Raw genomic sequence first — 26386 nt, 5'->3', positions numbered from 1 at the left:
AGGATTTCCGATCTTTCAGTGGATTTGGACAGCCAGTTGAAGCAAAAAGTAAAGTCATTTATTGCGTTTTCGGTTGCAATTGATGAAAGCACGGACATTACAGATGTTGCACAACTGGCCATTTTCATCCGCGGAGTTGATGACACATTGACCGTCACCGAGGAGTTCGTGGAGTTGGTGCCGATGACAGATACAACGACAGCAGCTGATATTTTTACCGCACTCGTCGGGCGCGCTGGACAGGGTCGGAGTGGACTGGTCCCGCGCTGTCAGCCTGGCTACAGATGGTGCGCCCTCAATGATCGGGAAAAAAGCAGGCGTTGTGACAAAGTCCAGAGAGAAAGTGCAATCTGCAAATGGAGGACGTGATTTTTGACTTTTCACTGTATTTTGCACCAGGAGGCTTTGTGTTGCAAGTCATTAAAGATGGATAACGTCATGAAGGTGGTCATCCAAACTGTTAATTTCATCCGATCCAGAAGCCTGAATCACCGTCAGTTTGACAGCCTTCTCAGAGAGAAAGACCACATCTATGGCCTGCCATACCACACTGAGGTAAGATGGTTAAGCCGAGGTGCTGTGCTGAGGCGTTTCTTTGATTTATGAGAAGAAATTGAACAGTTCATGGAAGAAAAGGGCAAACCAATGTTAGAATTTCATTCCGCAGAATGGATGCAGGACCTTGCATTTATGGTGGATGTTACAGAGCACCTGAATAACTTGAACAAACAGCGCAAGGGCGCAACAAAGTTGTCACGCAGTATTATGACAGCATACGTTCTTTCAAGTTGAAGCTGTCATTGTGGGAGATGCAACTTGCCGGTGGTGATGCAGCTCACTTCCCCTGTCTGAAAAATGTGTGCGCGACCCAACATGTGGCAGACATGAAGCGGTTCAAAGATAAAATAACGGGACTGTTACGGGAGTTTGAGCAACGCTTTCAGATTTATGTTTATATGTTTTTATGTTGATGTGCTATTGTTTTTAATTGATTTTATTTTATTTGTATATTTAACCTATTCTTGACTCTGTGGTTCTTGCACTTGTTTGGGGAACAGGATTTCATTATTTTTATCTACATTTCTGCCTGAGAAATGACACCCTGATATAGTTCTGTGATCTGTGAAACAGTTCTGTTAATCACTGAGGCATTGTGTGTTCTTTTTCTTTAGAATTTTCAAATAAACTTGACGTGTTTTATGATTAAAAGTGATGTTGTGCTTGTACTATTTTGGACACACTGTCCTCAGGCTCCAGTTTTATGTTGTATGTTGATCATATTAAAACAAAGAAAACAATCTGAAGTTGTTGTTTTTAAGTTATATATACCATGATTTTACCGGTCCGGCCCACTTGGGAATAGATTTTCCTCCATGTGGCCCCTGAGCTAAAATGAGTTTGACACCCCTGGTCTAGACAGTACACAGCCTTGTCCTAGAGTCTAGACAGTACACAGCCTTGTCCTAGAGTCTAGACAGTACACAGCCTTGTCCTAGAGTCTAGACAGTACACAGAGCTGGAGTGTCCTGTCAGGGTGATTGAGAATGTGGCGGCAAGGGTAAGGAGTGTCTAGCATGTCTCCTCTCTGGAGGCGGTGAGAAGAGTGGAAGGAACAATGGTAGTAGACTCACCACGACCAGTGACGGTTTCTCATCAACCGAGGGATAGTGAAATGCTACATGTTAAAAAGGTGGACTTTCTATTATTTATTGCAATGGTAATAAACTGTACAGCACAAGCGGAGAAGAAGTATTAAGAAAATTGGAATAGTTGTGAATGCAGCTGAACGTTTTTTTGGGGGTCTTCGTGATTTCATAGCCGAATGTTCCGCCATCAGAGGCGCCTGTGTATGGGATGTATTTTGGAGTGGACTGTGATTGAATAAGTGGGATGGGGTTTGTCAGTTGACGTGTTTAATTTTGTATGATGTCGTTTTCCCCCCTTTCCTGCAATGGTTTTGTAGTTTCTTATTCAATCCAGCTGGTGGCGGTAATGCACCATTAACATTGGATGCCAACCGCCGTTAAACCCCATCGAAGAAGAAGAAAGACCGCACCTGATCCTTATTTCCCTAATGCATTTCTCCCTGCTGGAGCGGCGCCTAGTTGTGCACTACGTGTCCCATCAATATCGCTCGATTTATACAGCTATATCTTCTAAAACTGCGCATTTTAGGATTTACTGGACTTTTCAGATATAGTTTTGGAAATGGCACATTTTTAAAGAGGGTTAATGAGAGCAGAGACGTAGTTATCTTAACTAGGTGGTTAGTTAGCTAACTAGTGGCAGCTAGCCTAGCCACATGGTGTACATGTCCAGAACTGTCATGCGACGGGGTTGTTGGGTGGATAGGTTGCGATTCTTACGGGCATGGATTACACATTTCCACTAGGTTTTTCCCGGTTTATTTAAACTCTGGGCCTCCCAGTTCACGGTTCAGACATAACGTCGCAGGCTGGGGTTCGTTTGGTCAAGTGTTGGAAGAAAACCTAGCTCTACATGAGGTGAGGTGTGACGTCGATGGCAATTAATTTTCTAGCACAGCTGGCCTCGTGTCATAGCTGGTTGGATAATGCATGGACAATCTTGATTGAAGTGTTATTTTAAACTTGTAAATTCGTTGCTATTTTACTGGAGTTGAAGTTTATCATTTTAGGAAGATGGTTGTCTACCAAAAGCAGTGGAAGTTCGAATCTCAACACATAAGTGAAGGGAGAGTCATGGGTGTCAGTGGAATCAATAGCAATACCCCTTTGACACAAAAAATAGGTGATGTGGCCTGTCAGTGCCTTCTCTAAACCCTATTGTTTGAAAAGGTTGCTAGACAATGAGTACGGTTACATGCACACAATAATACTATTTATTGTGAATAGTCAGAACAATATAATAGTTCGATTTAAATATATAAGTTACACGCTTTGCGAGAACGATTTCCCTAATAATCCTGTTTACATGGACACATCTGAAATCAGGCTAACTGATGGGACTTTGATACATGCAGAAAATCGCCACTCAAAAATAAACGTTATACCACAGCGACCACGTTATTTTTGTGATGGCTATTTGATTGAGTTTGTATTTCTAAGATGCATATTTTTAGTTTTTTCGAACTCACTAAATTCGCGCAGAGAAGGAAGCTCGCGCTGCCAGTGTTACTACACGCGCAGATCTAAATCTTAGTCTACATGGCCTAATACATATTCTAAAGGAAAGCAGGTGTTTTATTTGGCGTATGCTTACTTAGATTATGACCTAACCCCATTAAGATAAGCAGAGTAAGGGGTTTACATGACTAATTCCATACTCGGCCTACTGCCATAATCAGTTAAATATCGAAATGTTAGTGTGCATGTAAACGTACTCCATTATCAAATCAAATCAAATCAAATCAAATCAAATTTTATTGGTCACATGCGCCGAATACAACAAGTGCAGACATTACAGTGAAATGCTTACTTACAGCCCTTAACCAACAGTGCGTTTATTTTAAACAAAAAAGTAAGAATAAAACAACAACAAAAAAAGTGTTGAGAAATACAAAGAGCAGAAGTAAAATAAAGTGACAGTAGGGAGGATATATACAGGGGGGTAACGGTGCAGAGTCAATGTGCGGGGGGCACCGCTAGTTGAGGTAGTTGAGGTAATATGTACATGTGGGTAGAGTTAAAGTGACTATGCATAAATACTTAACAGAGTAGCAGCAGCGTAAAAAGGATGGGGTGGGGGGGCAGTGCAAATAGTCCGGGTAGCCATGATTAGCTGTTCAGAGTCTTATGGCTTGTGGGTAGAAGCTGTTGAGAAGTCTTTTTGGACCTAGACTTGGCACTCCGGCTGCTTGCCGTGCGGTAGCAGAGAGAACAGTCTATGACTAGGGTGGCTGGAGTCTTTGACAATTTTGAGGGCCTTCCTCTGACACCGCCTGGTATAGAGGTCTTGGATGGCAGGGAGCTTTGCCCCAGTGATGTACTGGGCCGATCGCACTACCCTCTGTAGTGCCTTGCGGTCAGAGGCCAAGCAGTTGCCATACCAGGCGGTGATGCAACCAGTCAGGATGCTCTCGATGGTGCAGCTGTAGAATTTTTGAGGATCTGAGGACCCATGCCAAATCTTTTTAGTCTCCTGAGGGGGAATAGGCTTTGTCGTGCCCTCTTCACTACTGTCTTGGTGTGCTTGGACCATGATAGTTCGTTGGTGATGTGGACACCAAGGAACTTGAAGCTCTCAACCTGTTCCACTACAGCCCCTTCGATGAGAATGGGGCGTGCTCAGTCCTCTTTTTTTTCCTGTAGTCCACAATCATCTCCTTTGTCTTGGTCACGTTGAGGGAGAGGTTGTTGTCCTGGCACCACACGGCCAGATCTCTGACCTCCTCCCTATAGGCTGTCTCATCGTTGTCGGTGATCAGGCCTACCACTGTTGTGTCGCTGCAAACTTAATGATGGTGTTGGAGTGCGTGCCTGGCCATGCAGTCATGGGTGAACAGAGAGTACAGGAGGGGACTGAGCACGCACCCCTGAGGCCCCCCGTGTTGAGGATCATTATGATTTAACTCTTGTGCATGTTACTCATCATTTGAATTTCCAGATTTTGCTTGTTTGTTTTTTTCACCCAGTAAATGGTCAACAGCTCTATCAGATCCTTTTGGACTTTTCAGAGCATGTAAGAATTTTTACTTCCTGATTTTTAACAACACACAGGTCTTTGGCTCTCATGTCAAGTTATTTATATTTCAATTACTTGTCCTTTTTATAGATGCAGAACTTCGACCAGTATAATACAAGGATGCTTCTTGCACAACGAGTCATACCCTTGGTGAAAACGTCCACCTTGAACAGGGGCTGAGTGTGTGCCAGAAATGTCCATGAACTTTGACCACATTTTATTTATGTTATTTTCAGAGAGGTGAAATGAATTCCATTGACGTGGCAGATGGAGCACTTCATGGGAACACCATTAACGTGGCAGATGGAGCACTTCATGGGAACACCATTAACGTGGCAGATGGAGCACTTCATGGGAACACTGAAGTACACAAAGTAGGTGAGGAACAGTAGTAGGCAAGGCTTTCCACACCATCCATCCTGCATAGTTTCAGAGATATAGGCTGTGAACATCGCATTCACCCAGAAACTATACTGAACAAAAATATAAACGCAACATGCAACAATTTCATAGATTTTACTGAGTTACAGTTTATGAGGAAATCAGTCAATATAAATAAATTCATTAGGCCCTAATCTATGGATTTCACATGACTGGGAATAAAGATGTGCATCTGTTGGTCACAGATACCTTAAAAATAGAAATAAAATTTAAATGGGCCTCAGGATCTCGTCATGGTATCTCGGTGCATTCAAATTGCCATCGATAAAATGCAATTGGGTTTGTTGTCTGTAGCTTATGCCTGCCCATAACATAACCCCACCGCCACCATGGGGCACTGTGTTCACAACGTTGACATCAGCAAACTGCTCACCCATTATTTTATTTATTTTATTTCACCTTTATTTAACCAGGTAAGCCAGTTGAGAACAAGTTCTCATTTACAACTGCGACCTGGCCAAGATAAAGCAAAGCAGTGCGATTTAAAAACAACAACACAGTTACATATGGGGTAAACAAAACGTACAGTCAATAACACAATAGAAAATCTATATACAGTGTGTGCAAATGTAGTAAGTTATGGAGGTAAGGCAATAAATAGGCCATAGTGCAAAATAATTACAATTAGTATTAACACTGGAGTGATAGATGTGCAGAATATGATGTGCAAATAGAGATACTGGGGTGCAAATGAGCAAAATAAATAACAATATGGGGATGAGGTAGTTGGGTGGGCTAATTACAGATGGGCTGTGTACAGGTGCAGTGATCGGTAAGCTGCTCTGACAACTGATGCTTAAAGTTAGTGAGGGAGATAAGAGTCTCCAGCTTCAGAGATGTTTGCAGTTCGTTCCAGTCATTAGCAGCAGAGAACTGGAAGGAATGGCGGCCAAAGGAGGTGTTGGCTTTGGGGATGACCAGTGAGATATACCTGCTGGAGCGCAGACTACGGGTGGGTGTTGCTATGGTGACCAATGAGCTAAGATAAGGCGGGGATTTGCCTAGCAGTGATTTATAGATGACCTGGAGCCAGTGGGTTTGGCGACGAATATGTAGTGAGGACCAGCCAACAAGAGCGTACAGGTCACAGTGGTGGGTATTATATGGGGCTTTGGTGACAAAACGGATGGCACTGTGATAGACTACATCCAATTTGCTGAGTAGAGTGTTGGAAGCTATTTTGTAAATGACATCGCCAAAGTCAAGGATCGGTAGGATAGTCAGTTTTACGAGGGCATGTTTAGCAGCATGAGTGAAGGAGGCTTTGTTGCGAAATAGGAAGCCGATTCTAGATTTAACTTTGGATTGCAGATGCTTAATGTGAGTCTGAAAGGAGAGTTTACGGTCTAACAAGACACCTAGGTATTTGTAGTTGTCCACATATTCTAAGTCAGACTCGCCGAGAGTAGTGATTCTAGTCGGGTGGGCGGGTGCAAGCAGTGTTCGATTGAAGAGCCTGCATTTAGTTTTACTAGTGTTTAAGAGCAGTTGGAGTGTTGTATGGCATTGAAGCTCGTTTGGAGGTTTGTTAACACAGTGTCCAATGAAGGGCCAGATGTATACAAAATGGTGTCGTCTGCATAGAGGTGGATCTGAGTCACCAGCAGCAAGAGTGACATCATTGATATACACAGAGAATAGAGTCGGCCCGAGAATTGAACCCTGTGGCACCCCCATAGAGACTGCCAGAGGTGGGGGGGGCATGGGCAAGTTGCAGAGGAGGGTGCAGAGCTGGTGGCCGGGGTAGGGGTAGCCAGGTGGAACGCATGGCCAGCCGTAGCAAAATGCTTATTGAAATTCTCGATTATCGTAGATTTATCGGTGGTGACAGTGTTTCCTAGCCTCAGTGCAGTGGGTAGCTGGGAGGAGGTGCTCTTATTCTCCATGGACTTTACAGTGTCCCAAAACTTTTTAAAGTTAGTGCTACAGGATGCAAATTTCTGTTTGAAAAAGCTAGCCTTTGCTTGTGTATATTGGTTCCTGACTTCCCTGAAAAGTTGCATATCGCGGGGGCTGTTCGATGCTAATGCAGTACGCCACAGGATGTTTTTGTGCTGGTCAAGGGCAGTCAAGTCTGGGGTGAACCAGGGGCTATATCTATTCTTAGTTCTGAATTTCTTGAATGGGGCATGTTTATTTAAGCTGGAGAGGAAAGCACTTTTGAAGAACATCCAGGCATCCTCTACTGACGGAATGATGTCAATATCCATACAGAATACCCGGGCCAGGTAAATTAGAAAGGCCTGCTCGCTGAAGTGTTCTAGGGAGCGTTTGACAGTGATGAGGGGTGGTCGTTTGACTGCGGACCCATTACGGACGCAGGCAATGAGGCAGTGATCGCAGAGATCCTGGTTGAAGACAGCGGAGGTGTATTTAGAGGGTAAATTAGTCAGGATGATATCTATTAGGGTGGCTTTCCTAAGCCAAAATTCAGACACTGCTAGAACATCAGGGTTGGCAGAGTGTGCTAACGCAGTGAATAACTCAAACTTAGGAAGTAGACTTCTGACGTTAACATGCAAGAAACCAAGGCTTTTACGGTTACAGAAGTCAACAAATGATAGCGCCTGGGGAGTAGGAGTGATACTGGGGGCTACAGGGCCTGGGTTAACCTCTACATCAACAGAGGAGGAATAAAATAAGGATACGGCTAAAGGCTTTAAGAACTGGTCTTCTAGTGCGTTGGGTACGGAGAAGAGGGGCAGATTTCCGGGCGTTGTAGAATTGATTCAGGGCATTATGTACAGACAAGGATATGAGTACAGTGGAGGTAAACCTAAGCATTGGGTAACTATGAAAGCGAGAGCATCACTGGAGGTACCGATTGAGCCAGTCTCCGCTTGAATGGGGGGTGGGGACAAAGGAGCTCTCTGAGGGTGGTTGAGCTGAACTTGGGGCTCTACAGTGAAATTGTATAATAAGAACTAACCTAAACAGCAAATGGCTAGGCATATTGACATGGGAGAGGGGCATAACGCAATCACAGGTGTTATTCGAGAGGGCTAAGACAACAACTGGTAATGGCGACGAAAGTTTGGGCTGAGGCTAAACAGATAAACAGGATGGGGTACCGTATAAAGGAACAGTCCAGCAGGCATCAGCTGTGTAGCTGAGTGATCATAAGGTCCAGTGAACAGCACTAAGTAAGTCCGGGAGCAGATCGTAGGCTGCTAAAGCGCAGGAGGCACGGCTGTTGATTGCGCGTGCTAGCGGGCCGGGGCTAGCAGATGGATCTTCGTGGTCGTCGCAACGGGAAGCCTGTTGAAACCACATCAGACGATTACGTCGGCAGACCAGTCTTGATGGATTTGTGGGGCTCCTTTTCAACACTAGGAGGTCCCGTCCGGTTGACAGAGAGGTAGATAGCCGGGAGATGGGCCTGGCACATGAAGCCATACACGTGGTCTGCGGTTGTGAGGCCGGTTGGATGTACTGCCAAATTCTCTAAAGTGATGTTGGAGGTGGCCTATGGTAGAAATGAACATTACATTATCTGGCAACCGCTCTGGTGGACATTCCTGCAGTCAGCATGCCAATTGCATGCTCCCTCAACTTGAGACATTTGTGTTGTCACAAAACTGCACGTTTTAGAGTGGCTTTGTATTGTCCCCAGCACAAGGTGCACCTCTGTAATGATCATGCTGTTTATTCAGCTTCTTGATATGCCACACTTGTCAGGTGGATGGATTATCTTGACAAAGGAGAAATGCTGACTAAAAGGGATGTAAAAACAAATGTGTGCACAAAATCTGAGAAATAAGCTTTTTGTGCGTATGGAACATTTCTGGGATATTTTATTTAATCTCATGGAACATGGGATCAATACTTTACATGTTGCGTTTTTATATTTGTATTCAGTGTATTTGACCCTGCGCTCCAATACCCTTTTTCATCCAGATCTTACCATGGCATTTCATGAGGAGATGGTTGTGACAGAGTAGGAACCAAAGTGTTGGTCAGTGTATCCCATGGGACTAATTAGATTGAAATGGGTACATTCAAAGATTTTATAATATTCATCGCCTTTTCCTGTCTGATTCAAGAACAAGCTGTTGCACAAGGGATGCTGATACACTCTGCCTCTGGTACCGGCCTGATTTTAGAGCAAAGGTTTGCTAGCAAGCGATTAGCATTAGGGGTTAACACCATTTTTTCCCCCAGCACATTTGCAGCTTGCTGAGACCAACTAACTAGCGTTTAGCAGAGAGCAAGTTGCACAAACTATTAGTATAATCTAGATAACATGAAGCGGCCAAAAGAGGAGATACTGAGCAAGAACTCGAAAAAGTAAAAAAAAACAGGTGTTGCATACAGTGGTGTTTCACAATATCGCAGCCTCTTGCGATATGGATATTGCACATGTCAATATTGCAATATCGATTTAAAATTAGATTTAATTGTGCAGCCTTACTAGTGGGTTCTATTCCCTGGACCACGCATGTGTAAAATTGTAAGTCGCTTTGGATAAAAGTGTCTGCTAAATGCCTATTATTTATCTAAAAGGTTCTTTATCCGGGCCCATAGGTTTGAGTTGACTCCAATGGGACATCAGCCAAGAGGTAAAAACACCTGTTATCAGATCAATGGCTTCCCTCCAGACCTGCTAGTTTATCTCCTCCATGAGGAGCTGACCTATCGGCGGGAGCAGGGGCATTTCTCTTACCATGCCACAGGGGGGCGCCATAGGGTACATTTTCTTTACCCTCACCAGAACCTATCTCTCAGCAAAGCTGTCTGGTGTACCCTGGGAAAGTTGGCCTAGACTACTTTAGTATCCTTCAATCTAATCTATCTTGAATATATGTCATTTAAAGAATGGCGCTGGAATGGATAGCAGCCGTTTTACAGGCTCCTGACCAATTCTGTTATTAGGTGTTTTTTTGCGTTATCGTAATTATATATTTTTTTCCCTACATAATGTTTCCGCCATCGTTTCCAATGACTGAAAATAGCTTCTGGACATCAGAACAGCGTTCACTAACCTCTATTTGGATGAAGATTTCTACTTACAATGAGTGTTTTGAGGCGAAGGACGTACTGCTCACCCCGGACCCTAATCCCAGAGACTCTTAAGCGAAAGAGAAGGCCGACGTGTGGTCACCCTGACGACAATACACTGGGGAGTACATAAACTACCTCTACCCTTCATTCTATTGGCGAACGAACTGGACGAGCTCCGTCCCCTGCACATCGACTTGGTACTGGTGTCCCGTGTATATAGCCAGGTTATCATAGACTATGTACTGGTACCCCGTGTATATAGCCAAGTTATCATAGACTCTGTACTGGTACCCCGTGTATATAGCCAAGTTATCATAGACTCTGTACTGGTACCCTGTGTATATAGCCAAGTTATCATAGACTCTGTACTGGTACCCCGTGTATATAGCCAAGTTATCATAGACTCTGTACTGGTACCCCGTGTATATAGCCAAGTTATCATAGACTCTGTACTGGTACCCCGTGTATATAGCCAAGTTATCATAGACTCGGTAGTGGTACCCCGTGTATATAGCCAAGTTATCATAGACTCTGTACTGGTACCCCGTGTATATAGCCAAGTTATTGTTTCTCATTGTGGATTTAGTATTACTTTTTTGTTGTTACTTTTCTATTATTTCTCAATTTTCTGTGTCTTGTTGGGAAGGGCCCGTAAGTAAGCATTTCACTGTTGGTCTACACACTTTGTTTACGAAGCATGTGACAAATACAATTAGTTGTCTTGAAATTGACAGGTTGCCCCTTTTCCCCTACATTGAGGTCTGACGGCAGACTGCACAACCAGTTTAACAATTAAACTTGAACTGGCTTTTTTTTAGTCGATGTTGATGGCTTGTGACATTATGTTCTTAGATTATTGCTGCGTTCCATCAACTTTTATTCAGAAACTGCCATTTATTTCGTAGCTCCTTAATGCAGTACCTCAGACTTCCACAGGGTAGTGCTGGAGTTCCAAGAAGTGAACCCTCCATGTTTTGATGCGAGCAACAAGCCTCTTATTCCAGCTCAATGGTACAATCAGACAGATCACCATTGGCCTTCAGGAGGATGAATGTAAGCACAATAACATCATCCATGCCTGCATTGCATTTATAAAGTTGTATCCTAATTGTGACATTATGGGTTGGGATCAGTTAAAATTCAGTTTTACGTCAATACGTGGTATTAAATGTATTTGGTGTTTTAGTCTACTTCCTGTATTGAACTGGTCATAATGTGTTCTGTATTAATTTCCTTTGAGTCTAAGGGTGTTTTCACAGTCCTCTTTTTAAAGTTAACTCTGGGGTAAAAAAAAAAGCTAAACTGTTCTCTTTGTGTTCACACTGCCCTTTGAATGAGGACTCAACTCTTTTGCCAGTTCACTTCACCTATTTTTTGGAATGAGTCCTCTTTGCATTCACATTGCTATGTTTAGAAAGGAACCAATATATTTTCCCAACATGCACTCTGGGGTTTTTACAAAGTGTAGGACAAGCCATTCAATCAGAATGTGTTATTGGACAGCTAGATACACCTACTTACATTTTGGAAGCTAATAGATTGCATTTAGTTAGATTATGAGACATAATAATTGTAATAAGAAGATACTGTTAACGTGTACATTTAGTTTGGTAGCAGAATAAATGGCAATCGAATACCTGCAGAATAAATAATGCTGTAGTTGAAAATTGTCCACCCAAGGTAGGCTACTGCCCCTTTTAAGAGCGAGAAAAGATTTTGTACCCTATGTTGTGATTCTCACCAAATATGTCTTCTCAAGCTATTCAAACCCCACAATCAATAAATAGCTTATGAAGCTTTCGTAGCCTATAGATCACATATTGCAAACAAATAATCGGAACTGAAAACTACACACATTGTGGAATTTCTGTGCGTCCTTGACAATCGCTAATCAATTACCAAAAACGGCACACTCCCCCCCGCAAACCTGCACATCTCATCACTTTTGTGGCACCGATGTGAGGGTTTATGGCAGTGGAAACAGTGTTGCAGTTGTCTAGTGTGTGGCGTAGGAATAATGACAAGCGAACCTGGGGAGCTTTGTGTTCACAATGTCCTAAAGAAAGAAACCCGACCGCGGAATTCAAGCGAACCGAACTCGGACCACCTCTCGAGGTTGGTCTCCGTTCGCTTCGGGGGCTCTTTTGAGGGCGTCCGAGTTCCTTTTGGAGTGTTCACACTACACAAAAAAAGCGAACCGCACTGAGTTCACAAATATTAGCTGAAAGGGACCAAGTGTGAAAACAGCCTAAGTTTATCCAGTTGTCTTGCCGTTTTGAATGTTTTATCCAGTGTCTTGTTGTTGAATGGACTAGCAGCCTGCAGCGTAGTCTCTTACATAATGTTGCTCTGGTTTGGCTGTTTAGTTCTCTTAGCCAATGTGGGGATGTGCTCTGACCATCAGTGTGGTGTCTGGAGGGTCCGTGAGAGGACCCGTTCTCAGACTCTGGAGGTCATTCAGAACAAGCTGTCTGCTACCTGTCTCAGAGGTCATTCAGAACAAGCTGTCTGCTACCTGTCTCAGAGGTCATTCAGAACAAGCTGTCTGCTACCTGTCTCAGAGGTCATTCAGAACAAGCTGTCTGCTACCTGTCTCAGAGGTCATTCAGAACAAGCTGTCTGCTACCTGTCTCAGAGGTCATTCAGAACAAGCTGTCTGCTACCTGTCTCAGAGGTCATTCAGAACAAGCTGTCTGCTACCTGTCTCAGAGGTCATTCAGAACAAGCTGTCTGCTACCTGTCTCAGTGCCATGTGGGTTGGAGCACTGCTATTCCTGCAACACTTGAGTGCGTGTGTCACTTCTATTCCTGAGGCACTTGAGTCTGTGTGTTGTCAGAAACAATAGCCCTAGTCCGGTCAGCATGTGTAAACTTGTTTGTGTCCTGTATGAACACAATCTCGGGCCAACCAAGCATTTAAACACACAACAGAGCCCTGACAGTAAGGTCACCTACTCTCTGACCTGTCATGCTGCTATAGGCCTTTAGGTCATTCTGTTAGCATCTATAGCCCTTTAGGTCATTCTGTTAGCATCTATAGCCCTTTAGGTCATTCTGTTAGCATCTATAGCCCTTTAGGTCATTCTGTTAGCTGCTATAGGCCTTTAGGTCATTCTGTTAGCTGCTATAGGCCTTTAGGTCATTCTGTTTGCTGCTATAGGCCTTTAGGTCATTCTGTTTGCTGCTATAGGCCTTTAGGTCATTCTGTTTGCTGCTATAGGCCTTTAGGTCATTCTGTTTGCTGCTATAGGCCTTTAGGTCATCCTATTAGCATCTATAGCCCTTTAGGTCATTCTGTTAGCATCTATAGCCCTTTAGGTCATTCTGTTAGCATCTATAGCCCTTTAGGTCATTATGTTAGCATCTATAGCCCTTTAGGTCATCCTGTTAGCATCTATAGCCCTTTAGGTCATCCTGTTAGCATCTATAGCCCTTTAGGTAATCCTGTTAGCATCTATAGCCCTTTAGGTCATTCTGTTAGCATCTATAGCCCTTTAGGTCATTCTGTTTGCTGCTATAGGCCTTTAGGTCATTCTGTTAGCTGCTATAGGCCTTTAGGTCATTCTGTTAGCATCTATAGCCCTTTAGGTCATTCTGTTAGCATCTATAGCCCTTTAGGTCATTCTGTTTGCAGCTATAGGTCATTGTGTTAGCTGTCACAGTGAAAAGCTTTGCATTCTCCTATGCTGTTTAGCGCTAGGCTCTGAATGTGTTGGCAATTTAAAAGTGCTCTCTGGCCCCGACAAGCAAGAGAATGAGGAGATGGATGCTCTAGAAAGCTAGTCTGTCTGTAGCTATGATTCTGTCACACATATTGTCCTAATGATGATACGTTTTCTCTGCATATGTAACTCTGATTTAGGAATAGTTTTGCAATCCCCACAAAGATTAAGTAGTGTTTCTCCTCCAAGTCAGGGTTGGGGGTCAATTCAGGAAGTACACTGAAATTCCAATCCCCAATTCTCTTCAAGGCTTTTCAATGAGGGAAAAATCAGAATTGGAATCTGAATTTCAGTGTACTTCCTGAATTGACCCCAACCCGGCTAGACTCTCTAATGTAAACCAGTGTGTAAACGGGTTTTTTTTTTTTTAGTCCCCATGTCCAGGGAGCCTTTCTGGTGGCTAGTGAGAGTGGAGCTGCCCATCTATGGGCAGTGGGGTAAGGGTAAGGGGCTAAGATACCTGTCACTAAACGTATGGCCCTGCTCCAATTATTTACCCTTCTGTTGTCCACTACCCCTCTCCCTAAGTGTGCACTTACACTCCCCGTCATGGATTTAAAACCTTGGATTGTTGCAAACATTTAAATTAACAGGAGTGCGTTCTCACCATTTTGTTAAATCCATGAAAGGGAGTGTGTAAGTCAAGGGGTCCACTTCAGGAGAATTGGGATGAAGCTCATTTTAAAGCCATGGTAGTGTTCACACTTTGGGAGTGGGGGTAGAGAGTTGGGACACATCTCTCAGCAAGTAGTAGGTGTTTCCCATATTCCCATCTCACACAATGTCTCTTGTCAAGTCGCTCTGGATAAGAGCGTCTGCTAAATGACGTAAATGTCATGTTTTAGTTTGCAGAAGTTCCGTCAGGAGGACAGATGGTGTGACCCCCAGGTTGATGGTGTATGCTGACCGGACAGGTGTGGCGCTCACTAATATCAGGGTAATGTAATAAGACAGTAAAGACACTCCATTGGTACTTCTTGATTGTTGTTTTTGTAACTGTGTTGCTGCGCTGATCGACAAACTCAATTCCTAACTGGGATTTCTGGGATTGATAGTGTAACGTTTTAACCTAGCCGTATCAGATCAACTCTTACGTGTTTACAATTGGAAAAAGAACAACATGGCTGTTATTCAAAAATGTATATATTAGTTTTAAGAAATATGGAGTGACTATTTGTAGATGTTTAACATTGTAAATGTGTAAAATCTGTTGTGCATGTTTCTGTCTTTACAGACCAAAGACTTGTAGCCACACACAGTTTCACATCGGCCAAATCTCTGACTGTTAAGAGTGGAGAGAGTCATGTGACCTGAGAGACGTCCACACCTTCCACCACACGGGTACAGTACTTTGTAATTACGTTCTAATGGGCCAATCATATGGTTCACTGCTGATTTTTGTCCTACAGGTGGTGTAGTTTGGAGATGTCCATGAACTAGGCTCCGTCCCCAAACTGCACTCTATTCCCTATATAGTGCACTACTTTTGACCAGAACCCTATGGGGTCAACAGTTCAAAACGCTGTCGAACTCCTCTTGATAGCGTGTCTGCCAGTCCCTCGTTAAACTCATAGTAATGGAATGTATCCGTCTGTCTTCGTGTCAAAGTGTTTTACATGGAGTAGCCAGAAAAAAATAGAAAGAGTAGCCAGCCAGGGACTTCGGGGAGGGTCTTTCTCTTTTTTTTGATGTTTCATGGGATGTTATTGTACACTTGTCTCAAAGGATGTTATGTTAAATATGTTGAACTGGCCTTGAGCAAGACACTTAACCCTAATTTGCTCCAGGGGCGCCGTACTACTATGGCTGACCCTGTAAAACAACACATTACACTGGACCTATCATACTACTATGGCTGACCCTGTAAAACAACACATTACACTGGACCTATCATACTACTATGGCTGACCCTGTAAAACAACACATTACACTGGACCTATCATACTACTATGGCTGACCCTGTAAAACAACACATTACACTGCACCTATCATACTACTATGGCTGACCCTGTAAAACAACACATTTCACTGCACCTATCATACTACTATGGCTGACCCTGTAAAACAACACATTACACTGGACCTATCATACTACTATGGCTGACCCTGTAAAACAACACATAACACTGCACCTATCATACTACTATGGCTGACCCTGTAAAACAACACATTACACTGGACCTATCATACTACTATGGCTGACCCTGTAAAACAACACATTACACTGGACCTATCATACTACTATGACTGACCCTGTAAAACAACACATTTCACTGGACCTATCATACTACTATGGCTGACCCTGTAAAACAACACATTACACTGGACCTATCATACTACTATGGCTGACCCTGTAAAACAACACATAACACTGGACCTATCATACTACTATGGCTGACCCTGTAAAACAACACATTACACTGGACCTATCATACTACTATGGCTGACCCTGTAAAACAACACATTACACTGCACCTATCATACTACTATGGCTGACCCTGTAAAACAACACATTTCACTGCACCTATCATACTACTATGGCTGACCCTGTAAAACAACACATTACACTGGACCTATCATACTACTATGGCTGACCCTGTAAAACAACACATTACACTGGACCTATCATACTACTATGGCTGACCCTGTAAAACAACACATTTCACTGCACCTATCCAGTGTATGTGACATGTTGTTTTGTGAGATGTAACTGGCCATGGCTAAATCAACCATCAGTGAAATGTGTTTACATGTCTGGAGGAATTACTTAAGTTTTAGTTCTCATTTAAAATCCCATATTAGTTAGCTGTTCCTAAATTAGGTCTTCACTTTAATTTAAATATTCATTTTCTATTTTTTTCTCCAATTCTTAGACTCCTAAAGAATTTTATTTCTTACCCAGACTGCACTACAAATGTCCCAATTGGGGAAAATGAAGATAATGATTTTGCTGGTGGCTGCTTTACGCTTATTGAGGAAAGTATTTTTTTACTTGCTGTGACTGTGGCCACCTTAGTTCAAAGCTCGGTCTAAGTCGCTCTGTATAAGTGTCTGTTAAATGACCAAAATATAAATGCAAAATTCTGATTTGATTTAAAGGTGGAGACAAACAGAAGAAGGCTCACCGTTGTATCGACCTATCAGGCAGCTTCACCTCTCCTGTCAGCTACCAATCAGACCTGGACAGCGCCTCCCTCTCCGGTTGGTCGTCGGCAGCCAGTCAGAACGCGTGACCACAAGCTGCTACGTCACCAAGTGGAATGTGTTGTCTGACCCGGGGACACCGAGGGCTACTACACCACAGAAACAGAACAGTAACTTACAGCCTACCTCAGTAGTTCACAGCCCATTACACCACTGGGGAATTGTGGTAGTTGTCCGTCCCAGCCCACCAAAACATCATAGGGAACTGAGGAGTTCACAGCCCACTACCCCCCCCATACACAGTACAGGAGTTCCCAGTCCCTTTTTACACCCCAGTAGTTCACAGCTAACTACACCTAACAATCAGCCCAGTAGTTACCTCTCCCAGCCCACTACACCTCACAAGCGGTGCACTACTTCTGAACCCTACACCGTTAGTTTATCGCCCTGGACAACAGTAGGTTCTGACTCTACCTCAGCGGCCATTTTGAGAAGACATTTACATTTTTCCATTTTAGTCATTTAGCAGACGCTCTTATCCAGAGCGACTTACAGGCGCAATTAGGGTTAAGTGCCTTGCTCAAGGGCACATCGACAGATTTTTCACCTAGTCGGCTCGGGGATTAGAACCAGCGACCTTTTCGTTTACTGGCACAACGCTCTTAACCACTAAGCTACCTGCCGCCCAGAAGAAGCCCAAGCCTCAGGATTATTTGTTCTCTTTTTTTGGATCCCAGGAGCCTGTGGAGGCCTCGGAGGAGGGTTTAATGAGAGCAGCTATATAGGACTCATCTGGCCTCCTCTCAGCTGTCTTCCATCTCTACCTCACAGAGGAACCCCAGAGTGGGACTATCCTCCCTAACCTCCTCACAACCTAAACGGAAGAAGTCTGGCATGGGTCTCTGATCTCAGTATTGGTGGATGCAGCCTCACCTCAACCTGTTCCTTTTCAAACCACATGATGATGATGATGATGATGAATGAAACTATGGCAAGTTATCTTTAACTTTTGGTTTGGTTGAGTGATTTCATGTGTTATGTGCCAGGACTGTGAATTGGCTATTGAGAGATTTCTGGGATATTCTAGAAATCAAGAGAGCATCACTAAGTGAATATTTTTTTTGTTGGAAAAAAAATGGCTTTTTCCTATTGCATATCTTGTGTTCAATAATATTGTATTCTCTAGTCCAGCACCTTTTTTAATCTCTGACTGAAGCAGAATGGTTTTGGTTTGGTTGAGCAACTGATTTCATGTGCCAGGACTGAAGTGTGAATTGACTACTGACTTTGGTTATAAGAGATTTCTGGGAAATTCTAAAGCATCACTCAATGTTTTTGTCAAGAAATTGTGTTGCCTCAGGGCTTCCTTTTTGCAAGTCATTGTGTTCATATAGCCCTAGGCCAATACAGGTCTAACCTGACTAAAGCATACATGTAATTTCAAAGAAAGACCAAAGAGAGTGATTTCAAAATAGTATTTTTTTTTTAAATGTTTTGTCATCCCACACTGGCAGAAAAATAAGTTAATATCTACAAAAGGTACTATTCACAAAGCTTTTGCTTTTTTTGTACATTTTACAAATTTACATTTTTATGGCCTTTAAAACAAAAAGTATATACTGGTGCAAACAATCAGACATTGGCTTTTACAGTTGAACGTTGTAGGGGGATAATCTAACCAGCCTAGCCACCAGTATACATACCTCTCCTCAGCCACTCAACGATAACACTCGTTATACAAAAACTGGGCAAAGTATGTTTTCCGGGTTAACTAACCCATCCCCCCCAAGACAACAACCGTCCTTTTTGAACAACAGTATGTACACCCTATTCTCTTATATAGTGCACAACTTTTGGGAATAGTGTGCCATGTGGTTGGAATGTGAGACAAATCCAGCCACGTCGTAGAAGTGTATCCCAAATGGCACACTATTCCCTTTTTATAAAGCACTACTTTTGACCAGGGAACATAGGGCTCTGGTCAAAAGTAGTACACTATATAGGGTGCCATTTTGGGACATATTTATAAAGTGGCTGGAATGTGAGACAAATCCAAACACGCACCACCATAAAAAATAAAAAATAAAACGCTACATCTACAAAAAAAAATATTCAGCTGCCTGTCTTCAGGATTGTGCAAGCCTTCTCACATTTCTGTATGTTTGTTTTTAGCTTAAAAGAAGATATGCTGTATATTGATATGTTTGCTGTAATGAGCCACACTGTGGTAGCCCTATAGAAGTCCCAACAAATGTAATTACGGTATATAGAGAAGCTGTTTTCTGGGTTGAATTCACTAGGAACAAAATAGACTGTCACAGGGAGGGACTACCTGAACGTGCCCAATGACCGCTTGTTTTCTGTTGCAAAACTTTTAGCTACGTTTTTAGCATAAATTGAACTTGAACCTGCAGTATTAAAAGGTGATTGAAACCTAGGCACTGTGGCTCCCGCAGAGGGCTTTGGTCTAGGAGGTATGGTGGTATTTGTTGCGGTATCTTTGGCAGAGGAAGTTCAGAGGGAAGTAAGGGCCGTCCGCGTCAGAGCCCAGCGAACTGCTCAGGCTCTCCTCCCCTGAACTCATGTCTTCACACGAGTCCTCACTGGAAGAACAAGAGGAAGAAAAACGTTTGTTAAAAATTCAATGTTCATTTAGTTATCGTTCATCCTGTTTGGTTGACTACAAGACCCATCCCAAGTCATCTTTGTTTTGTGGAGGTTTAACTGGTTGTGCAATGTTGTGGTTGAGCAGTTATGGAAACTAGTGTTGGTAGGTAGGACGTGACAGAAGTCACTTACCCACGTACTTCATGTCACGTCAGTGTCGGTGAGTGACACAAGAGAGCCAGAAAGACGAGGATGGGCCTTTTCTGATAGGCTAGGGTAACTGACGCAACAGGCAGGGCTATGACGTGGCTGATGGTATGAAACCCCCCCCACTACCATACAAGCCACGGGTTGCATTAAAGGGAAATAATATATCTTCTGAAACCAGGCAGGAGGAGTGGTCATACTCTGAACACAACACTGGAGTGGGATGGGTGGGGCTTAAATTATAGAGTGTGTGGCTGGAGATTTCCCTACTTCTGTTATTCTGGGGATTTTCCAGAGTTTCCCCCCCCTTGTCATATTGCAGACTTGTTTGACTGCCGCCTTACAGAATGCACATGTTCTAGTTCCTAGAATGTTTTGTTAGGCATGTTTCTCTTCCTGTTTTACCTTTCGCTCTCGTCCCAGCAGTCCTCAGGAATGGTTGGCAGTTCAGGGACGCTGCAGTGGCTGGTGTGAAGGTTCTGAGCTGTCCTCCTCGACACGATCCAGACCAGCTTCTTATTGTTGGGTCTGCTACATTCAGGGGAAGAGTAGTCGGACATACACTTGGCCACTAGTCCCCTCCAGTGTAGCAGCTCAACGTCAGCGATCTGTAAAAGACCAGGGCATCATTACATTGGACACCAGGTTACATTAATTGGTCAGCGGAAACCTTTTGGGATGGATTCCAGGCGTTGTAAAATGATAGCGGTCGGGAACTTGAGAGGCCAGGGAATGTGAAAGGGCCCTTTTAATTTTTATTTCCTTCCATAACCGTGTCAGTTGTCATACGAAGCCTATGGTTGCAGGGCATACAATATGCAGAGCTGGTTCCAGGGCAAAATAGGTTTCTTTTTGTGTGTGAATTTGACAGGAAACTTCTCGGGTTACTGTGTTTTAAAACAAATTAAAATCATTGCTTTGCAATAAAGCTTCAAGGAATTTTCTAACAAACAGTGTATGTGTTTTTACCTTGAGATGTCTCTGAACATGATGGGCTATTTCCAACATGTCAACACACTGCGTGGCTTCAATCTCCTGGGTGAGAAGGGACAGGGCCAAGACTGACGGCTGGAAGAGAACAGGAAGAAAAAAAAAATGCATCAAATTAGACTGCAGCTGCCCAGAGGTCTCCTGTAATATGTACCTGGGCTTATGGACTCTCTGGGGTAAATCATTACTTTAGCTTTGGAGAACGCGATCCGACAGAGACAGGCTTTGAGCTGGGCCTCCAGTGTGTCGAGGTTCAGGGCCTCCTTCCTGTAAAGGCAAAGGGGAAAATACTTATGAGAACCAGTTGGGTGTGAAAGCAAGGTGACACGGGCTACCTGTTTACATAACTGAAGGTGTTATGGTGGGGATAATGTCCAGTGAGGCTCTGCCAATAGTTAACCACTGATGTTCTACTTTCAGTTAGGACTAATAAATCATGTCAACAGTTGCTGAAGTTCATGTCTAGCTGTCCCAAGTTCATTATGTCACCATTGCCATCTTGCAAATGGGGTTGATTGCTCGGCGACTTGTCATATCTTTCATAATGGGTCCTTACCTGTCTGCGGTGTGTGAGCGTGCGATTCCGTGGTATAGGTGCAAAAAGGTTAAGGCTGTGATGGTTTTGAGTTGGAAGTTGAGTTTCTCTGAAATGATCTTCTCCATGCGAGTGAGGTCTGAGACTGTAAACTTGCACTGGCTGATACGAATAAGTTCATTGGTGGAAGACACGTTGCACTCCTCTTCGACTGCTTTGGCTGCGATGTGGAGGCAGCTAATGCTGATGCAGGCTAGATGTTTGGGTTGGACCTGAAGAGGAGCGACAGCTTGGAATTAGTGGAAATTGGGATAGGATCATTACTCACACCAACTCCTTTTTATCTGTAAACTCAGCAAAAAAAAAAAGAAACGTCCTCTCACTGTTAACAGCGTTTATTTTCAGCAAACTTAACGTGTAAATATTTGTATGAACATAAGATTCAACAACTGAGACAAACTGAACACGTTCCACAGACTAACAGAAATTGAATAATGTGTCCCTGAACAAAGAGGGGGGGGTCAAAATCAAAAGTAAGTCAGTATCTGGTGTGGCCACCAGCTGCATTAAGTACTGCAGTGCATCTCCTCCTCATGGACTGCACCAGATTTGCCAGTTCTTGCTGTGAGATGTTACCCCTCTCTTCCACCAAGGCACCTGCAAGTTCCCTGACATTTCTGGGGGGAATGGCCCTAGCCCTCACCCTCCGATCCAACAGGTCCCAGACGTGCTAAATGGGATTGAGATCCGGGCTCTTCGCTGGCCATGGCAGAACACTGACATTCCTGTCTTGCAGGAAATCATGCACAGAACGAGCAGTATGGCTGGTGGCATTGTCATGCAGGATGAGCCTGCTGGAAGGGTACCACATGAGGGAGGAGGATGTCTTCCCTGTAACGCACAGCGTTGAGATTGCCTGCAATGACAACAAGCTCAGTCCGATGATGCTGTGACACACCGCCCCAGACCATGTCGGACCCTCCACCTCCAAATCGATCCTGCTCCAGAGTACAGGCCTCGGTGTAACGCTCATTCCTTCGACGATAAATGCGAATCCGACCATCACCCCTGGTGAGACAAAACCGCGACTCGTTAGTGAAGAGCACTTTTTGCCAGTCCTGTCTGGTCCAGCGACGGTGGGTTTGTGCCCATAGGTGATGTTGTTGCTGGTGATGTCTGGTGAGGACCTGCCTTACAACAGGCCTACAAGCCCTCAGTCCAGCCTCTCTCTGCCTATTGCGGACAGTCTGAGCACTGATGGAGGGATTGTGCGTTCCTGTTGTAACTTGGGCAGTTGTTGTTGCCATCCTGTACCTGTCCCGCAGGTGTGATGTTCGGATGTACCGATCCTGTGCAGGTGTTGTTACACGTGGTCTGCCACTGCGAGGACGATCAGCTGTCCATCCTGTCTCCCTATAGCGCTGTCTTAGGCATCTCACAGTACGGACATAGCAATTTATGCCTCCTTGCAGCATGTTTAAGGCACGTTCACGCAGCTCATCTTTCTTTTGGTGTTTTTCCAGAGTCAGTAGAAAGGCCTCTTTAGTGTCCTAAGTTTTCATAACTGTGACCTTAATTACCTACCGTCTGTAAGCTGTTAGTGTCATGACCGTTCCACAGGTGCATGTTCATTAATTGTTTATGGTTCAGTGAACAAGCATGGGAAACAGTGTTTTAAACCCTTTACAATTAAGATCTGTGAAGTTATTTGGATTTTTACCAATTATCTTTGAAAGACAGGGTCCTGAAAAAGGGACGTTTCTTTCTTTGCTGAGTTTAGTTCATGTCTAAGCACATTTTGTATTTTTTGTCATTAAAAAAAATGCTAAAACGCATGTCAACCTAATGTTGCAAATTAGCTGTAGAGGATGTTGAAATTACAAAAATGTGCTCCTGATTTGGGTCTTCATCTTACCTTCATCATGGCCAGGAATCTATCCAGCAGGTTGACTGCCAGAACGAATGTCTGTGTACTGTACCCAAAGAAACTGGTCAGGCTCCAGAGGTCCTCCACTTTGGTGTCCCTACATTTAGCGGAGATTCCCCTGCTGTCATTCTGTAATTAATAAGACATCGAGATATAAAATAGAATTATTTTACAGTGTGTAATTGGCGTTTTTTTTTTTTATGGACCAATGTTTTACCATAATATTATTTAGGGGATTCATCAAGAAATTTTTTTGAATATCTATCATGTGTACAATATTGTTTTATCTACTGTACTGCATACTACCTCTCCAGTCGATTCGATCAAACTGAGTCCTGTTTCCTTCGGAAGATAATTCCTCTCCTGTTCAAAATTGGCGATCAGCTCCCTCATAAGTTTCACAGTTTCCATGTCTAGACTGGACTCGGTTACAGCAATCTTAATGAAGTCTTTCTCTGTAAAACAAGACCGAGTGTGATGTTAGTAAACGTTTGTCCGCCCTGCATTTGTTCAACCAGGCAATAGGGTCAAGGTTTGCCCAACCCTGGCTTCAGCTGGGATTCGGTGTCAGATTTCTTAGGTTAACGCCTACTTAATCAGAACACATAAACTAATCCTAATTGGGATTTTCAGTGCAAAATCGTAAATATGACCACATATATCGTGAGATACTCGCACACAGTCAAACAGACACTAGATCAAAAACATTCCCTTGACTCCATTAGCTATGCTTCAAATCGTCGACGGGCTGGGGAGGGGGGGTTGAATTCTTGTTCTTGCCTAGGAAGCAGTGCATTCGCTGGCAGTCATAATTTTTTTCATAGAGCTCGACGTTAACTCCACATCAAATTTGTCAGATAAAAACGGTTTGCAGCTACTGGTCGGTTGTGTAAAATACTTGTTTTCGTGTAAAATCTCGGTTGCGCGAGCCAACGACAACGTTAAACAGAGACTATAAATAAAGCCAAAGGACAAGATACTGTAGCTAGCTAACAAATAACCAGATGAAATAAGATTTCCAATTTAATCGACCACAATGAAAGGCAAGACCAAACCGATTAGTATAGTTTTAAAAGCATATCATAAGCTTGATATTTAAAAAAATAAATAAAGTAACGTTAATCCTTCAGCACTGGAATGGCTAAAATAAGGTTTTACAACACCGGCAATATTCACAATTACCTAATCTATTCAATGTCCTTGCATCTGCAATGTTAAAACTGTTTTATAATTACCTGTAATGTTAGTTACATCGAGATTTTCTACGGGCCCAACCTCTTCTGTTTGTTGTTCCTCTTCTCTACTGTAGCTATCTTTTCTTTTTGTTGTTGAGAATTTCCACACCCAGAAACTGACGTCAATGTCACGGTAGCCAATCACGTACGGTATCCACCTTGGCTTGATTTATCGAGTAAGGTCTGCCTCCTTTGTAGTTTACTATAAAGTACTGATTTATAAATATTAAACCAAAAAAGAGTTGGTAGTCCTGGACAAATAAATGCTGTAATATTTAACGTTGTTAAACGTTACTTATGGTTTTAAAAATAGTTTAGTATGCTGTGTTCATATTCTAGACCAGCTCGATACTGACACTTCCACGGGCCAATCATCTTTCTCCTTTTTTGTCCGTTCAAATCGTCCGCCCAAAATTCTTCATTTCTATTGGATGCCTGGACAAACCCTTTTACTGACGAGTGGTTTGAAATAATTAGCCCTAATTGTACATAGACCATAAAAAAAATTAACTACCAGATTATATTCGATTTTTTTCTGGTCCAACTGTCAACAGAATATTTTGGCATTGGTTCAGTGCTGACTAGAGGAATTTATGAGAGAACTGTTATACATTTACATTTACATTTACATTTTACATTTTAGTCATTTAGCAGACGCTCTTATCCAGAGCGACTTACAGGAGCAATTAGGGTTAAGTGCCTTGCTCAAGGGCACATTAACGTCATTTAGCAGACGCTCTTAGCCAGAGCGACTCACAAATTGGTGCGTTCACCCTATAGCCAGTGGGATAACCACTTTACAATTTGGGGGGGGGGTTAGAAGGATTACTTTATCCTATCCCAGGTATTCCTTAAAGAGGTGGGGTTTCAAATGTCTCCGGAAGGTGGTGAGTGACTCCGCTGTCCTGGCGTCGTGAGGGAGCTTGTTCCACCATTGGGGTGCCAGAGCAGCGAACAGTTTTGACTGGGCTGAGCGGGAACTATGCTTCCGCAGAGGAAGGGGAGCCAGCAGGCCAGAGGTGGATGAACGCAATGCCCTCGTTTGGGTGTAGGGACTGATCAGAGCCTGAAGGTACAGAGGTGCCGTTCCCCTCACTGCTCCATAGGCAAGCACCATGGTCTTGTAGCGGATGCGAGCTTCAACTGGAAGCCAGTGGAGTGTGCGGAGGAGGGGGGTGACGTGAGAGAACTTGGGAAGGTTGAACACCAGACGGGCTGCGGCATTCTGGATGAGTTGTAGGGGTTTAATGGCACAGGCAGGGAGGCCAGCCAACAGCGAGTTGCAGTAGTCCAGACGGGAGATGACAACTGCCTGGATTAGGACCTGTGCCGCTTCCTGTGTAAGGCAGGGTCGTACTCTCCGAATGTTGTAGAGCATGAACCTGCAGGAGTGGGTCACCGCCTTGATGTTGGCGGAGAACGACAGGGTGTTGTCCAGGGTCACGCCTAGGCTCTTCGCACTCTGGGAGGAGGACACAACGGAGTTGTCAACCGTGATGGCGAGATCATGGAACGGGCAGTCCTTCCCCGGGAGGAAGAGCAGCTCCGTCTTGCCAGGGTTCAGCTTGAGGTGGTGATCCGTCATCCATACTGATATGTCTGCCAGACATGCAGAGATGCGATTCGCCACCTGGTTATCAGAAGGGGGAAAGGAGAAGATTAGTTGTGTATCGTCAGCGTAGCAATGATAGGAAAGGCCATGTGAGGATATGACAGAGCCAAGTGACTTGGTGTATAGGGAGAAAAGGAGAGGGCCTAGAACTGAGCCCTGGGGGACACCAGTGGTGAGAGCACGTGGTGCGGAGACAGCTTCTCGCCACGCCACTTGGTAGGAGCGACCGGTCAGGTAGGACGCAATCCAGGAGTGAGCCGCGCCGGAGATGCCCAGCTCGGAGAGGGTGGAGAGGAGGATCTG

At 43.8% G+C, this 26386-nt stretch overlaps 1 protein-coding gene and 1 long non-coding RNA gene across 2 annotated transcripts; one reads left to right on the top strand and one right to left on the bottom strand.

Moving 5' to 3' along the window:
* Positions 1–2095: 2095 nt before the first annotated feature.
* On the top strand, positions 2096–17530 carry LOC123492636. Its single transcript, XR_006661817.1, has 5 exons — positions 2096–2504; positions 4899–5040; positions 14672–14763; positions 15061–15167; positions 16926–17530. It is a non-coding gene; the product is annotated as an uncharacterized LOC123492636 (long non-coding RNA).
* A 1221-nt stretch (positions 17531–18751) lies between these two features.
* On the bottom strand, positions 18752–24640 carry LOC121583096 (cyclin-G2; the record flags this gene model as incomplete). Its single annotated transcript, XM_041899309.2, has 8 exons — positions 18752–19573; positions 20190–20392; positions 20754–20852; positions 20963–21041; positions 21331–21581; positions 23225–23365; positions 23543–23691; positions 24472–24640. Coding segments are annotated over 8 exons (1227 nt in total), but the record flags the coding sequence as incomplete, so codon positions are not given.
* Between the last annotated feature and the right edge of the window lie 1746 nt (positions 24641–26386).

The sequence above is a fragment of the Coregonus clupeaformis genome, chromosome 15, assembly GCF_020615455.1.
Source record: "Coregonus clupeaformis isolate EN_2021a chromosome 15, ASM2061545v1, whole genome shotgun sequence".
In the NCBI taxonomy this organism is placed as follows: Eukaryota; Metazoa; Chordata; class Actinopteri; order Salmoniformes; family Salmonidae; genus Coregonus; species Coregonus clupeaformis.
Note: the sequence above shows the minus strand (reverse complement) of the source record. Positions and strands in the feature narration are given on the sequence as shown.